Here is a 17,824-nt window from a genome sequence, read left to right on the forward strand (position 1 = left end):
AATCTGATCACACACAAAGCTCCAAAGGAACCTCAGCCTAGTTCAGAAAGTAGAAATTGTTCAGGCAGAATTGTCTGAGCATGTTGACTAAAAATAAAAAGAATAAAACAAGTTTGTTTACAAATACAGGAAAGGGACTATTACAACCAATAGTGAGAAATTAAAATAAACTTCAATAGAAAATTGAGTATAAACGGTCCATAAAAATGAAAGGTTAAACACTTAAGTGACAGATGAAATTGGTGAGATAAAATTTAAGAGAAAACATGAGCCCAGTAAAAGAAAGGTTGGCTGGAAGATGACTGGTTAGCCAGAGAGGGGTAAGATTCCTCAAGGGAGGAACAACCTAAGACAGGCACCGTCACAGGGGGGCCATCAGGTGAGAAATTGGGGATCAATAGAGGTGAGGCTTAGAACCTCACCCCCCCTGTTTTGAGAGAAATCTTCTGCATCTGTGGATGTTTTATTGCCCTTGTCTAGCTTGGATGAACACTTAGTCTACAGGCACACACCTGATCATCTACATTTGCTCTCTTATAACACTAAACTATGTTTTCTACCTTTATCTTGCATCTACTTACCACTTCAGCATTTTATTAAAAATAATAATAATAATAATAAGGGAGAAATGTGGGATTCACATATAAATCAAGTATAAAAATCAAACGAATATTCATATTTGACCTGATTGTTTATAGTTCATAATGCGTGATCAAACCGAAAGTTTCTGTGATGACTGCCCTTGTACTGTTCACCATGTAAGAACTTATTCACTATGTAAGAATCTGTTCACCATGTAAGAACTTGTTCATTATGCTTCAGAAGATTGGAGACTGATGAGAATTAGGCTTGGGGTGGATTAATGATTGTGCATTGAGCATTGAGTCCCTTATACAGAATTTTATTGTTGTTAACAACCATTTGATCAATAAATATGAGAGATGCCCTCTCAAAAAAAATAAATAAATAAAAATAAAAAAAAGAAATAAAAGAAAAGTTGGAAAACGATAAATTAAAAAACGAAAGAGTGTTAACATGTGAAATCCAAGCATAACTGCAAGACTAAAACTTGAAAATGAAAGTTAAGAAGTGGAATGGTAAAGTAAAATACATAAAATCTAAGCATAAAGAGAAAAGGAAAAATATTATTAAAGAGAATGAATACAAACAGCTAGGTTATGAACAAGATAAACAAACACAGAGAAAAGTCCTCAAAAGTAGAAAAGAAGTAAATGTTAATCGTGAAAATCTGGAGTTTCAAAATAGAAAGAACGTGATGAAGTGGTGAATAATGAAAAAGTAATAGAAATATAGAATCAAAGGAGACCCAAAAATTTAAAAGCAGACTTAATTTTTAGGAATTTAATACACTGAGCTAATACAGATTCCTCTTTCAACTATAAATAAATAGAAATGTTGAACAAAACGTTCCAAAATAACTTTTCAAAACATGGCAGAGCTAAAAAGACACGAAGGGAAATTGCTAGAACAATGAAGCAGCCCATCAGAAAGCTGTGAAGGCTAGAATGTGGGTCAGTCTGTGTCTGCAGAAAGCAGTCTGTGGTGGAGAGGAGTGAGCGCCAAGGTGACTGGGAACAACCTACAGGTGGTGGTGGTGGTGGTGAGGGTGCAGTTGGGGCAGAGGCAGAAAGTGAACTGGGGTGCTTGTAATGAAGTCCTCACCTGACCGTAGGGGGCGCTTTGGAACTGAACTGTCGTCAGTCAGAAGACCTGGCCTTGACTTTCACAGCATCATCACTCCGTATGGCCTGGCTCCAAAGGGTGGCATGACCCTGGGGGATGGCATGTCCTTGAGAAAGACTCAGCTGAGAGCTGTAGCCAGCAGCCAGCATTCTCAGCACCTTGGAGAATGAGGACTTTAGGCCAGGTCTAGAAAGGGGATTCTGGAGAAATACATATAATTTCCTTTGATTGTATGTTTAACTTTCACTTTGATGTATTTTCAGATTCATTCAGCTGTACTATGTTACAATCTTGAATATTTTTTTCTGAGTTATTGGGAAGATACAATCAAGCAGTCTTCTGTCTTCTCCCCAACAGGTGTACAAAGACATTTATGTAGATGCTACTTATGTAGAAATATATTCATTTCAATGCTACTTATAATAGTGGAAAAATTGAAAATGGCCAGTATGCTCCCAAATATGGGAATGGTAAAATTATGTGCAGCTGTTAAAATTACGTTTTCAAAGAATGGCTTGTCATGTGTCAATATATGTATTTACATTGCATAGATTGTATGAATCTATTCTTAAAATATTAGTTATTTAAAGTTTTACTCTAAGTGCTAATGCATAAAAAATATGAGAGGAAATAGATTAAAGTAATGTCAGAATTTGACTCTAAAATGGATTTTTTAATACCTTGTATTTTCCAAATTATCTAAGATCATGTATCACTTTGTAATCACAAAAAATTAACATTGTTTCTAAAATAAAGAATTATGCTGAATTAGACTCCATTAATTTTCAGGTTTATATTTATATGAAAAATGGTCTGTGAGAGGGAAACATTGCTATATTGAAAGCAGATTTTCAATAATATTTTCAACATTGTTTTTCAATCTTATTTTCAACACCATTTTCAAGGTGAATGGGGGAAAGAAATCTTGAGTGTTCTTAGTCTTTCTCTGAACTGAAGTTTTTTCTTGGAAGATAAAAGCCCCCCAAATGTGTGTGGGTGGGTGTGCACATGCATTTGCATTTACCTTTTATTGTTTTTTTGGAGTCTATGCCCCCAGACAACTTCAATTATTCTAGAGTCAGGTTCTCTTTGCATATAATTCCCACTAGTTAGGGGGGCACGGTCAAAGGACATTTTTAAAGGCTCCATCTCTCACTACCCCATAAGCAAGGAAGAATTCACAAATTCCACTGCTACAGATTTAAAAAAAAACCCTAATCAGATGCATCATTTCAAGGCACTTTTTAATGAAGGAACTTTTTCCTCTACTAAAGTTAATTTTCTCTTTCTTTGCTTATGCTATAGGAGCTAGCCATGTATTTTTTAAAAATCTGACAAACTATACACTTTGAAATTGAATTGAGAAGAGACCCGAATTAGTTCTTATTGCTATTGCATTTTTTTTTCCGTTCTCTCTTCCCTTTCCTCCCTCCCTCTTTTCTTTCATTTTCTCCTCTCTTTCTTTCTTTTAGACTGACCGCCAACCTCTTTTTCTCCAAGGAGTTTGGAGGTTGTTTTTGTTTCCACTCTTTATCAAATATTTTCCTCATCCCTTCAGGTCCAGGTTGCTTCTCCACGTTTCATAGTGAATTGCAATGAACGGGGAGTTCTAGGAGCTTATGTGTTTGAGAGCCTGTGAAGTCTTCCCTGGCCTCAGAGATTTTAAATAGTTTCAGTCTATATTGTCTTTATCTTTCATGCTTTTAAAGTCTCACATCCGATAACCACATTTGTAGCCAAAGCTTGGATTTTTAGAGTTTGACAAAGCTGATCCCGTGGATTTAATTTCCATAAATCCCTCCAAGTGTTTGACCAACTTTTCTCACTTTGCGAAAATGTCTAACAAAATCACGGGGAAAACAAGTGTTCTTGACATCACGACAGTTTAATATGTTAACTTATTCAGTAAATTGTGCTTCACATCAATGGAGATTCCCCCAGGTCTACAAACTATCATGTTTAAATAGCAATACGGTTGATAATGTCACAATACAATCTCCTAATACCCGAGTTCATACATATTATTGCACAGAAACAAAAGGAAATATCTCTTAGAAGAAATGATTTGCTATCTATTGGATAACTACCTTTATATCTAAAATGGGACAACACCAGATAAAAGTCCAGATTTTTCTTTCCAACATTTTTCATCTCTGATACATAAAATGCAAAATAATGCAAGCAAAACCCAGAAAGTACGTCTGGGTGGGTGGGCAGAGAAGAAAATAAAAGAAAGCCACAGGATTAAAAAAAGATGTGACAAGTTGGTGGGAGACAAACGTGACAATGACTGCATCACACAGCGTGCTTCCTCAGGACCCAGTTTCCCTGGCAGGAACGGAGGTTTCTCAGCACTGACATCGGCCCTTTGATGAGGTCCCACAGTGCAGAAGAATGTGTAACTCACAGAGGTTCCATGTACTGTGTCAAAGGATGACAGTGCAGTCTTTTCCACAGACAACTCAGAACACAGGCTCATGAAACACCTGTGCTTCTTTGCTCTCAGCTCTGGAGTTCTGTTGGGTTACCTTGAGTCCTTGACTGGAAATTCAGGGGCTTTTGTCTTGTAGGTGTTGCTGGTGTTCAAAGCCAGGCCAGTTCTCTGGACGTCTCAGCACTTCTGCAAGGCAGGTTGGTCCTGCCAATGTGTTGTGACGGTGGGTCCGTGTGCATTTCATCCATGAGGCTGCAAAACCCACAGGTCTCAGAACCCTCCCACCTGCCCAGAAGGGCTAATTCAGTTTTCAGGAATTAGTTCAGATGTGTCCAGGTGAAGGTGGTGAGAGACTAGCAGGCTTATATCCAGTAGAGATGGAGGAAAGGGTTAAGAAGGAAAACCAAAAGTGCTTTGGAGAAAGAACCTTTCCATGCTCCTAGGGGTGACACAACTGCGTAGAGTCATTAGACTCAGCCACCCGGTTACCCAGCCTGGAGACTTCCCACTGCAGTTCTAGGGACCAGTGGAGACTCAATAACTATGGGAAGGGAACTCTTAGAGACACAGCTGTGATCAGATCAAGGTACTCCTTGCCTAAATCCGACCCAGCTTTCCCTCTTTGATCCAGCTTCTCCAACTCATTCGGTCTTTACTTCAGTCCCTGAAACTAAAACTGTACCGATGCTCTGGTTTTGTACAGAAACAGCCTCATGCCCTTTCCTGCTCTTTTAAACAGCCACAAGAATTGCAGTCCACACGTCTCCAGTCAGCCCTTGTTCTTGAGGACAGAAATGATGTCACTTTTCTATTTTTCAGTATTTCCCGGCACATAATGAATTCCTCATCTTTCCACCTTGAACGACCTGCTTCTCTTTTAGGAGCACTGCTTCCCTCTGTAGCCACCCCTGCTCTCCCTAACCCCCACCTCTGCATGATCCTATCATACAAGACCTTCTTCTCAGCTAAAGGTCATGACTGGAGAGGAATCAGAGAAACTCTGTGTGAAGATGTTAGTTTAGGACAGCTTAAAGAATTTCCTCTCTCCGGCAAATGTGCAAAGGGACTCATTTAATACCAAATAAAACCTTTAAGAGCCAGACCAATAAGTTGCTGATAAAATTCCAGGGACCTGGGGAAGTAGAGAGGAAAGGAGATTTTTTTTTTTGAGTGGGGTTCTATTGATCACCCCTTAAGCTTAACTATTAAGGCTGCTACTGATTCTAAATGTTTCTTTACACTGAGCTTTCCCTAGGAACGGTGAATACATTTCCTTAGCCTTCATCTTGAATATTCAGCTTTTGGACTGGATGGAGTGGACATCCAGCAAAGGGTGTTTGAGTGTCTGTGCTTCTTGATCTCCCCTGAAACACTGTCGCAATGATGCCTTGGACATTTCTCTCCTAATAGGAGCCTCCTTCTTTGGGGGATTGAAAGCCAACTCTACCACTTCCCTTGGCGTTTTCTAAGTCACTGAAGGTCCACAAGAAGGTAAGGGAAAATATAAATCAATAAAGATTTCGATTTCATATTCTTGCAATTCCAAATACTGATACTGCTGCCAAGCAGCATAAAGTAGTAGGAAAGGCTGTAATGTCAAAAGACTGGGGCTCTGAGCAACTTTCTTGTTCACAAACTAGAATCTCTGGATCCTTTAACATCTCTGAATGTCCATGTCAAAATATCAAGTGGGATAATGAATAGAGGTCCTATTTATAATACAAGAATATAATGACGATCAAGTGATATACTAAATGCTTGAAAGCATTAAATGCCATCTAATGTTATAGATTTTAATCTTATCCTTTGCAAGACAAAAAAATGAAATAGATGACTTTGAAAAGCATTTGAAATATTTTAAAATTCCCTTTTGTTCAGAGACTGATAGCTTTATCTGTCTTAATTTTCACTTTGTTTCTTTAATAATAGAATCCCTATATTTATCAAGCAATAATAAAGGCAACTAATAATAAAGACATTTCCTTGCCCTCACTTCAGTTGATTATAGTTAATGCCTAGGTTCTAGCCAAAGAAATGTGATTGGAAGTGATATGTGCAACGTCCCTTAATTTCCTCTCTGTTGTCTGAAGTACAAATGAGACGACAGGAGCTGCAGCAGTCATCTTGGACTATGAGGTGGAAGGTGCACATTAGGATGAAAGTGCAAGGAGAGAGGCCTTGGGTTTCTGTAATGTCATGCTCCAGAGCTATCCAGTCAGTTTGTGGCTTCAATCTTATGGAAATCATTACTATTTTGAGTTTCACTGTTAAAGCAGCCAAATGGAAATAAGTTTCTATGGGCTTATATCTATATTTTTTAATGATTTATGCTCATTAGATCATCACTAGGTGGCCTTGCTGGGTCTTTTTTGGTAGACTTTCTACCCTACGTGAACACTATCTCTACTCAGATTTTTGGACAAATCCTCTTATTTACAATGTTTGATCACCTATAAAGGAGGAAAAAGTTACCTCCTTTAGATGATAGGAAACACATTTTTATGATTTTTAAATAGCACACATGATACCCTTAGCTGTTACCTAACACTGATTGCTGATGTTATTCAGTTATTAGAGAGAATATCCAAATAATTATCAGGGCATGTTTTCTCCAGTTGCCAAAAGTAGGCTGCCAATAAATTCGGAGACAGAATGGATAGCATGTGCTTACTCCTTAATAATAATCTAAACACACAGGACACCTCCTTCCAATCTGGTTGTGTGGGCTGCCTGTGCTAAGAGAAGGGAAGGAAGGTACCTGGCAACTGCAGGACTCAGTGGTCTGTGGAACTCCCTGGGGCATTTTTTTTCCTTTTTGGCCTCTTGTTGGGCTTTTAACACTGATGTATCTGGAATTGATTTGGTTTTGGATCTTAAAGCTGCTGACTTCCCCTGGATCCTTAGGCCCGGATGTGTTCTGTTGGCATCTCTTCTCTGAGCTTCGCCCAGCATGTAGGTGTGCAGTCCATTTTTGGAGAACAAACTGCATCCATCCCTACCTCTTCATTTCTATCAACATAGGACCCCAGGGATATGAGAAGCATGCTGCTTTCGAATGAAATGATATGAGGGAAGAAGCCCGTGTCCGTCTTTTTAATTTGCTCAGCACTGGCCTCAGGCCAACTCAAAGAGATGGTTTCTCCTCTGAACATCCTGATATCTGGTCTCAAGTGGAGCACCACACGTCATGCCTTCAGCAGCAATGCCTTGGAAAGCCTTTTGATATAAATCCCAAGGTGCCTAAGGAACAGTGTGAAGTTAGCCAAGGATGCTTCCAAGTCTCAGCTATGCATGAATTCCCTGCCAAAAATTTAAAGTGAGTTTAAAAGAAACAATTTGAATGCTTTCTAACTTGTTTCCATTTTCCACATGACAAAACACTGGATTGTTATTGTGTGCACATGTGTGTGTGCGTGCATGTGTTTCATACTGGCAGGCAGAGGTAATTTGCAGCCCTGTCATTTTAGGCAGAACATTAGATCCTAACATTGAAATGGGAAGATAGGAGCAAACTGCTCATTAATCCTAGTTGGGATCCTCCTTTCCTCTCTACCTTAGGAACAAATCATTGGAAAGGGAAATACTAATATTTTGTGAGCTTAATCTTTACCAACCAACAAGCAATATTTACTTGGCCCCTTTAACTCACCCTCCTACATGGCTCAGAAGGTACAACTGCCCAAGAAGTCACCCATCTCTCAGCTCATTGATGGGTTAGTTGGGGGGAAGAGGGCTGGACCCTCCCAAGGCTGCATGGCCGTAGGTTACAGCCAGCTCGGTGCTGTACAGTCACACCATTGTGTGGGTTAGAGACAGACCCTTCTGGGCAGGAAGAGGGGCTTTTTGTGTTATTGACAGGAAGCTTTTATTCCATATGGAAAACCTAATGGAATGAAAAGAGTCACACTTTGCAGTCAGCCAGACCAAGTGTACAACCCATGAGGAAGCTGCTGATTATCCGTGGGTTTCACTTTTCCTCGTCTATGTAACTGGGCCTAATAATATCTACCTTGCGGTGAAAAGACTGAAGGAATGAGAAGGGCCTCCCACCATTCCTGGCCCAGGGGAGGTCCCTAGGACTGCCTTCCCTCGCATGACGGTTGAATCCTGGGCCTGTGAGAGAAGGATCACCGTGGTCCTTCCCAATCTCCCTTTGATGGAGACGCTGGGCCCCACTCTGCACATGAAGGCTTGTAGGTTGACTGACTCTCAACCCCAGAGAGAGTATTCTGGAGGCTGAGATGTGGCTTATGTAAAGCTGGCTTAAACATCAAACATGTTAGATATCAAGGAAATAGGCTTTTCAATCTGATTTAGGAGTTTCACTCATTTTGCCTTCAGCTCCTTGAAAGGACTGATCAGATCAATCTGTTTCTATCTACTCTGATCCTCCTACTGAATGCTGGGCAAGGGCCTTCTATGACCTCTTTTGTACTTCTCCCCTTATTATCCAATAAGCTTCACATTAGTATAGTTGTGTTTGGGGATGGGTGAAAACAAGCAGCCCTTGGCAATGCAGTACATTTTTGGGTCCAGTGTTACCAACTCCAGTCTGATTTGCTGGCTATAGCGAGAGTCTAATAGCAGATAAAAATCATAGAAGTTGTCAGGCTGGAGATATTCAAGATTTTGGGAGGTAGCATCGGCCTATACACCTGGGATAACTCTCCCATTGAGTCCCAAGTCTTCTGGCCTAAATCTGAGTCATTCTTTAGTGACCTTGAATACATTTTGTGTACATGCTAGCTAAGCCCTAAGCCCCTATTCTTCAGGCCAATTCCTTGTAAACGTTATTGCCTCTGTGATAACAGAATCTCAAATCTGGCAGTACCATATCAAAGGCAATGACTGCTCCAAAGAGCAAAAACAGAAATATTCCTTAAAAAACTAAGGTTCTGTAGCTGGTTGGAAATGTTTTCCCCTTCATTTGTCATTCATTCCTTACCTTGAAAATAACAATCGATAAGATGTGATCTTCCCAGGCATTAGTTAATAAGCCCATTTTCTCCTCAATGTCCCTACCAATGTTCATCTCTCAGGGGCCATAGGCACCCCTGCCCTGAATCCACTAGCCATTCCCTAACTGGGGCAGAAAGCATGGTTCAGGGCTATGACGCCTTGTAGGAGGTGAGTCTCTAGTGATGGTCAATAGTAGGGCAATCTGGTTTAAAAGTAGCTGTAACAACAAAGCACTGTTACTCTACTTGTGATTTCAACCACATTCAAACAGAGTTCAAAGATGAGAGACAACAGCCAGGTGAGGATTGGCATGAAACCTCATCTAAGCGCTGAAAGGGACTTCCTTTTCTCTCTTTTTAAATAGACCAATATTTCCGTTACAGAGACAGTATGAAGCAGACCAGTTTCATCAGAACATCCAAGCCATAACCTGGCTTTTCATGTGTGCCTCTATGGCCCAAACTAAAGTGGCCTACCCTACTTCATATCACGGACTGAAAAACGTCAGGAAAAAAAGAACAAGATGGATCATCTCCAGCTGGGTAAAGACCACGAGGAAGCAGGTATCCAAATCAAGCCACCTACAGCCAGATGTCCTCAGAATGGCCCAACATTCTCCCAGGGAACCACGGAAGGTCAGTGCACCTGCTCATCCTCCCCCCTCCTGAGGGAGGAGAGGTCTGGGGGTCACCACCTCACCACCTGGCTGTTGTAATCCTCGGTGACTGCCCCCTCCACGTCCCCAGCCTCTTTGGGCCACCGGTGGCCCCTGTGCTCCCGCTGCAGCCGGCGCTCCTCCCGCCTCCTTTGCCGGTCCCGCTGGCGCTCCAGCTGCTTGGTGTGGTGGTAGCGCTGCTGGAAGAGATCCTTCGCATACTCATAAAGCTGCATGTCCAGGAAGTTCAGCTCCTCGATGCGCTGGCGGGCGCCCTCGTTGATGTCCACGTTGGAAGCCCGAGTTATATTGAACTGGGTGAAGGGAGAGATGAACTTGAGGTTGAATGTCCTCTCAAAGAGAAACTGTGTCTTCCTCTGGAATTCTGTGAGCCCAAAGAAGGCCATGTTCTTGAGGTTGTTTTTGGCGCTCTGCAACAGGACGGCATTTCTTTCACTCTCGTTCATGAAAGTCAAGTCGTAGCAGCCCACCAGGCTGAGGTCGGCCAGCATGCGCACCTGGCGGTTGTTGGCCAGGTTGTAGGTGCAGTCCATGAACTCCCGCAAGCTCACCCCAGACCAGTCGTCCCCAGGGTAACAGGTGGGCAGCTCATCGGCGGTGGGGCTTCTCCCATCACACATGTGGAGGGAGGTTTTCCATGTGGCGCCCCTCTGGACGTGTTTCCACTCGCTCAGGTAGCGCGACACCGGATCCCGCAACATCGTGATGTAATAGAAATTCCTGGAACAAATGAGAGGAAGAGTGTCAGTCGTTGACAATTGTAACTCTGGAATTCTGAGCCTCTGTGGTGTTCACATCAGCACTGAGTCAATGGGCTCTTCTGCTACATGTTCACACGAGAGTGTTTGCCTGGGTTTTCACCTACCAGGCGGCTATTCTCATATGTGCATGTTTCCATCAACACGCATGGGCTGGTTTTTAGTACCATTTATTGGGCTTTCCTCCCTGCTCCAGTGCGGGGAGGGTTGAGATGGGGGGACAGAGCATTCATTCATGCAGCAGTTATTCACTGATAAATTACTACTGGCAATAGCAATACCTTACAGTAAAGAATGCACCATGATTTTTTTAGTTATTAACCATCAATATTTTATTTGATCCTTACAATAAACCTCTCTGGTTTGCATGGGACTATTTGATAGAGAAACATACAAGGTGGTAAAGTGATTTGTCCAAATTCATGGGACTAGAAAGGGCAAGTCTGGAAGCCAAGGCTTCTTAATCTTTTCTGATTACACTGTTAGTCTCGGTCAGGAAGTAGATGGGGCTGCTGAAGGATGTGTTGTGCATGGAAACTAATATTTACTGAGCACCCACTATGTACTAGGAGCTGTGCTAGGTGCTTTATGGATGCTAGCACAGATAATCCTCAACACAACTTGGTAAAATGCGTTTTACCATCAACTTTTTTTTTTAAAGCTGAGAACACAGAGACTGAGAAAGGTGAAAAATATAGCCTGAGAGCCTAGAGAAAATTAATACTTGAATGGCAATGGAATCCAGGCCTGTTTGGTTTCAAAGCCTCTGTGCTTTCTTCTGTAGCTTATTGATATTTTGAAAACAGAAGTGTAACTAACACTTATTGGATGCCTATTAATTGTCAGGTGCTGTGGTTATTATAATCAGGTCTTCCCTAATGACGTCTAATGGAATGTTGAGAAGAAATATATTTTATAAATGGTTAGCTTCAGAATGAGCAGGTAACCTCTGGCTTAAAAGGGTAAGAGAGGTATAAAGAAGCAAGAGAGAGTTGGAAAAGTCTATAGATGAAGACACAATAGCAGGCACTGGAAGAAAGCAAATACTGATTCAAAATGAGGAAAACCCTTCACATAATTTGAGCAGGCAACCCATGGGACAGGCTGCCCATCCCACTTCTGTCACCAAGAGTGACACTCAGAGTTCCCCTGGGCAGACAAAAATGGTCCTGAAAAGATCTGGAAAGAACACTAGGCTTCACTTGGCCAAGCTAGACTGGATTAAAAGAAAAAAATGCAAACCTGGTAAAAAGCAATTGGCAAAAATAAGGAATTTATGGGTACAGTGTTTTTAATGGGTGCAGCTGCTTTTTGATGAAATGCAATCCTCAAAAACTATACATCTACTATACTCAGTTATTTTAAATATCTAGCCAGACAGTTTTGAAATGTGCTAAAGAAACTTCAAAATGTTAAGGAACACCAGTGTTTCCTTAAATTAGAAGGAGGAATTTACTGTAACTGCCACAGACAGGCCAGCCTGAGCCCTTACTTTTGCCAATCACCATTTTATGTTACTCTGTTGTCTTTTGCTGTGACAGAATGACAATGCTGTCAGTGGAAAAAAATTTCCCAAAAGGTCAGTGGGGAAAGCAGAAAGCGACTGACACAGCTCCCAGGCTCCACAAGGAAATGTTGACGATAAAGTTTTGTTTAGAGTGGATATTGCTGTGGTTGAATATTATATGACATGTCATTATTAATCCTGCTTTGGTCTGTGTTGGGGCTTGTTCACTTTTCAATTCTACAAGCAGAGACTGATTTTTATTTCTTGAAACAGTTGCATAATAAATATAGAAATGCAGTAAGGATGATAATGATAATGTAACTCAGGTGGATTAAGGATGCCAAACACATCAGGAGAGAAGAATTTAAATCAGAGAGATCATTATTATATTGGGTCAAATAAGACTACAAATGGAAAATTTATAATTTCCCTGTTAATTGGGCAAAACAGAAAATACCATCAGGATTTAAACAAAAAAAGATGATGATAACTAATTGATAATTCACAACCTCATTTATACAATCCAGAGTTTTTAAATAATCATAAGAACTGGAGGATTTTAGGGTGGGAATTACAATGGTTTGTGACATAAAGGTTTACCTGGCACCCGTTCTGAATCTCAGAGACATTTGTCTCATTTGGGAATATTGGCCATATTCCCAATGCCTTGTTCTATTGGAAATCTATGTGGTCTCAAAGCTGACTGACACTGGTTTGGCTTAAAATGGTCTTGGTTTCAAATTTAACTTCATTCAGTTTAATGTTGCATTTAACAATAACTACAGAAATGGTAGGGTGATGTTTACATGACTAAAAGAAGTCCCAAATATCTGTAAGTTCTACTAGTCAAATAGATAAGAGGTCAGTTTATAACTACAATCTGACATAAACTGTGTACCAGTGGAACACTGATATTGAGAAAGTACCATGTTGTTCCATTTCATGGTTCCTGAAGGGACTGCTAATGGCCTTTGGGTATCACTTTGGTCCGACACATTTTCATGTATGTTTTGTTTGTTTCAATCATGCAACATAGTCAAAACAGAAAGTAAGAAAAATAATAAATATAAAACAATAGGGTTGAAGAACGTTCAACTACCAAAGGAAAAATTCAACAAAATTTGATTAACAGCGTTTTTCTCATCTCTATTTTTTCTTTCCTTTCATTTGTTTTCTACTTTCAGAAAAGACAGAAAACTGCAAAAATCATTGATGGAATGATGCTTACCTCCCAGCCACACATCCAGCTTTCACTGTTCCCAAGCTTTGCTCCAGTTTCGTGGATCTCCTTCCTACTCCCAACAACAGACACCCGTTTTTTCCTACCTTGATTCCAGGGAGAATACTTAGAGGGTTTAGTGTGCTAAAATCTGTGATTTTCTCTTTTAGGTCTCACTGTTCAACAGCACAGTGGAAGGTAAAACAAAGAAATCAAGGACAAACATCTCCCCAGCAAAGCCTGTTATGGCTACAATGCAGAGGCCTTCAGAGACTCCAGTGCTTTCGAACTCCATCTCCTAAGCCTGGACAGAATATCATCTGTTCATGTATCATCCCTGAAGTCAAGCTAAACTCTCCCCAGATTTTGGAGATATAAATAAGTAAACTCTTATTTCCCCCTTCATCTATCCCTTCATTCATTAGTTCTCCAACCACTAGCTAGGCCCCTATCTTTGCCAAGCACGGAGGCTAGACAGTGGGGACAGAGATGACTAAGATATTGTCCCCAAGGGGATCACATGTACCCAAGGATTTTGGAAAAGTGAAAGAAATGTTAACTACCAAGTGAAGGGAATGTTCTGCCCGTCTCCCTGCACCAGAACAATCCCTAAGACAGGTGACTTTGTCTCAGCGGCAGCATCCTGTCAGCAGGTCATCCATATGCCACCTACTTCATTAAGAACTGGGTATGAATTCATTTAAAAATGTCGTGAAGTGACTGGGCTCTTCAGAATTGTCATTTCTGGGGCCCCTGGGTAATGATGGCAAATACCTGTGTACTCAGGGAGATTAGGGAGCAGGGGGGCTGGCCTAGTTCAGTGACCAGTCCACCCGATGGTCATCATATGGGCCATTACCGCTTAGTAAAGTTCAAAGACACAGAACACACACTTCCCCATGGTTGCTTGGGAACCACGTATCTTCAGTAAGGTAACCATACTAAAAAATTCTAATCCAGCACAAGGGCAGCGCTGCCTTCCCCCAGTCTTCCCTTTTTCCTTTGAGCATTTGCATCTTGCTCAGCTTTCCTGACTCAACTCAAGCCTCAGGTCCACCCTTCCTGCTTTTTCCAACCTCTAGGGTTTACTGCATCCCTTACTGCACATGAAAGTCTTGGTCATCTCTAGGTTTAGAGCTCCGTTTTCATAACTGGACCTTAGGCCTCAGGCTCCACAACACCTCACACAAGTCCTTCTCACAGCAGATGTTCAAGAAATGATGCTACGCAGAAGAGATCATTATCATATGACATAAACATATTTTGCTAACTAAGTTAATATTGCCTTGGGTAAATATGGCTGTCTTTTCTTCCTTAAAACTAATCTGATAATAGTTTTGAATGTCTAAAATGTGTGAAAAGACTCAAAAGACATATAATCTTCTAATGTATCCACCATTTGATTGTGATGGTCCATAAGCAGAGAGAGATAGTCAACACAGGCTTTGGATAAAAAAAAGTCTTTCACTTAACAGGTTAATTCATAGAAACAAGGTGTTTTTTTTTTTAATGTTGAACTTACTGGTTTTCTTCCCTATTGCTTCAAGAACCTGTATTTCACTAAGCAGTTTGTTGTATTTACTGTATAATTCCTCATTTTTTTAATGAGCAAGTCATTTAATTAACACATGCTTATTGAGGGTTTGTTATATGTAAGGATCTGCTCTAGGAAATGTGGAAAACTTAAAAGAAAAGAATAAAATGCCCTTAAATATTGTGATAGATTAGAAAAAGACATTGATTAGCAAGCTATGGAGGTAAGGAGTGGACAAGGAGTATTTCAGAGAATATTTAGGAATGCACCACGGGCAGAGTGGCCTAACTAGACCAGGAAGTTCCTATTGTGCATTTCACTAAAGATCTTTTCAATAAATGCATGGATGGAAGGAGGGCATAAGCTAGACCAGGATACTGAGGCTAAGTTGTCATGGCTCTGATGACAATGGAGAATTGCTAAAAGAAGAAAAGTGTTGATGTAAGAAGATTCATTTAGCAACAGTTTTTAAGATGGACAAAATAGGCAGAGACTAGGAGACTCAATCCGCAGCTGTGGTGGGAGGCCAGCAGGGAGGCCTCACTGTTGATGAGACAGAATCAGGGACACAGTCAAGAACTATCATCCACCCATCTGTTGTCGTTCCCTCCCCTTCCTCATGGTCAGCTTCCTTCAAACTGCCCTTTCCTCCTCTGCTTTTTGCTTCTTCTCTTCTTTCTAATTCTTCCCTTTCAATTTGGCAACGAACAAGGGGCAGAACCATGTGCTCATCAAGATGGAGGAATGAGGGGAGTAAGTCTCTGGAATCGCTCTGCCAGTGGTGATTAAAGCATACCCACTTTATGAGGCCAGCACTTGCCTAGCCAAGGAAAGCACATTTGAAAGAAACTTTAACATGCTAGTTTCACAGGGGAGGCTTAATAAATAAATTCCTTCCACTGCTAGCTTAATCCTCATAAAATCAAGCAACAAAATTAATATCTCCACACTCTAGTGTTTCTAAGCACTCAGAAAAACCAGTTCAAGTAGAAACTTCTCCAGCCAGCCTTTTGTGACATCCTGCGAGGAAGGAATTTCGAGCCCCCAACACCTGTGCCTCTCATGCTCTGTCTCCGCTCAGTGGCCAGTGAATGTCCTGTCCCCTGAACAGGCTCTTATGCTTTGCTCAGCTTTCATTCTCCAGAGCATATGCTACATGACCTTATACATCACGGATGTGCAGCTGTCCAATGTTTGTGGAACAAATAAGTATACACATTTTATCAGCCACTGCTTCAGGGGCTCTGAGGGTGAGTCCCCAGGAAACTGAATTGGTTCCTTTTAGAAACAAATGGCCCAGGCCAATGGTTTCCCTTAGCTTAGACCTTGTGGAATGTATGGGGAAAATCAATTTCTCCTCTTTCCTCTTGCCCTACAGACTTTGAAATGAGGTTAACTACCTAACCAAGTTTTGCCAAAGCTCAGTATTTCACAAAGAACATTGTGAGCAACTGTGAAGTGGACTTGGGAGTCATCTGTAGGAGATCTGGGGGCCTCACCATGGAGTATGCACAGACATCGAAGGGTACACATCATAAACAGAAGCTGATGCGTGCATTTTAAAAAGTGGGAATTAACTACCCCTCTGCCCTGCTATACTGTGTGCTGGAGTCATTTTCCAAATGCTTAGAATGGAATTAACTTCTGGACTCTGTCGAGCTGCACACTCATTATGGGCTGCTCATTCTTCATTATCTCAATAGAGTATTATCTGCAGTATAGGCGGGATTGTGGCAGTTAAAGTTTGGCAATCAGACTGCCCTTTAAGGGATGAAAAGGCCTTTTATTTGATTGAGCCTTGAAAACAAATGTAGGAATTTAAGAATGATATTCTAAGCAAACAGGAAATTGGGAGCTATGATTGTTAAGTATGGTAGTGAAGAACTTCAGGAGGCCGACAAACGTGTGTATCAGAGTGATTGGTTCCAAGGATGTCCAGGTTTGTGATGAGAAAATGGAGGCAGGTACATGTTGTTATCTAGCTTCACACAGGAGCCATGCGTCCCCCACGACGCTGCTATTAGCTTCTCCCTTACAGAGACTTACGAAGCAGCCAGACCCTTTTGGCCAACACATTTTTTATTTTATTTACTACCCAGAGATCTTGACACTTTAACTGGAAGGCAGAGGGCAGAGGAATGCCCACAGTGCCTCCCGAAGAGGCGCCACATCCCTTTTCTTACCTGTGCGCCTGCTAAGTTTAAATGGAAAAGAATACTTTGGATGTAGGTGGTCTGACATTTTTTTTTTCAATCTGTCCTCCCATCCCCCAACTCTTCCCCCAGTTAGAAATGCAATACATTGTCATAATGAAAAATAAGAGCAATGCAGAACAGGAGAAAAGAGGAAAGTAAAAATCACCTATAATGACTTCACTCAGAAATAACCATAAATATACATAACATATACTTCTTTCTTTTACAGATTTAAGATCATAATGAACATTTTATTTTTAACCTGTATTCATAACTCAAAAATACAGGCTGAACATTTTTTTCCCATTTTATTCAATATTCTTCCGTAAGAGTATAATATCCCAATTATGATATAGCATCATTTATGTGACCAATCTCCCATATCTGGACAATTAGACTGATTCTGTTTGGAGGAGGCTACTAGAAACAATAATCTGATGAACATCCTAAGCCATAAATATTTGTGCAGAGAATAAATATCTAGGAGCAGAATCTAGAGCCAAGGGAAGAGGTTGATTTCATTGTCACAATGTAGAAATATGGCCAGCCACAGTCAGCAAGGAGAGGACAGGGCCATTCCACGAGCTCTGACATCTGGCACCAGAAGACAAGGCCACCTGGAAGCCGAGGGAAGGCTGAGAAATCGGCTCCTGGGTCTGCTCCCTCCACGCCGGACCAGGAAGGCACCCTGCCCGGAACTTCAGCCTGAAACGGACATTCCAGGACAGCCAGGGTGGGGTTTGTTTCATGGTGGTGAAGAAACAGTCTTCCAAAAGGATCTGTCTGTTTTGCACTTAATGAGCAGCTGGAATATCAAATTAGACACTAAACATTTGTG

General features: G+C 41.2%; 1 protein-coding gene across 1 annotated transcript in view; it reads right to left on the reverse strand.

Annotated features, from left to right (window-relative positions):
- Positions 1-6,747: 6,747 nt before the first annotated feature.
- Positions 6,748-17,824, reverse strand: part of HS6ST3 (heparan sulfate 6-O-sulfotransferase 3) — a 649,278-nt gene continuing 638,201 nt past the window's right edge. Inside the window, exon 2 of the mRNA XM_037024982.2 lies at positions 6,748-10,493. Within this exon, the coding sequence (XP_036880877.2) occupies positions 9,785-10,493 (709 nt within the window). The 3' untranslated portion in view covers positions 6,748-9,784. The remainder of the gene's footprint in view (positions 10,494-17,824) is intronic.

Source organism: Manis javanica, chromosome 9, assembly GCF_040802235.1.
Source record: "Manis javanica isolate MJ-LG chromosome 9, MJ_LKY, whole genome shotgun sequence".
Lineage (NCBI taxonomy): Eukaryota > Metazoa > Chordata > Mammalia > Pholidota > Manidae > Manis > Manis javanica.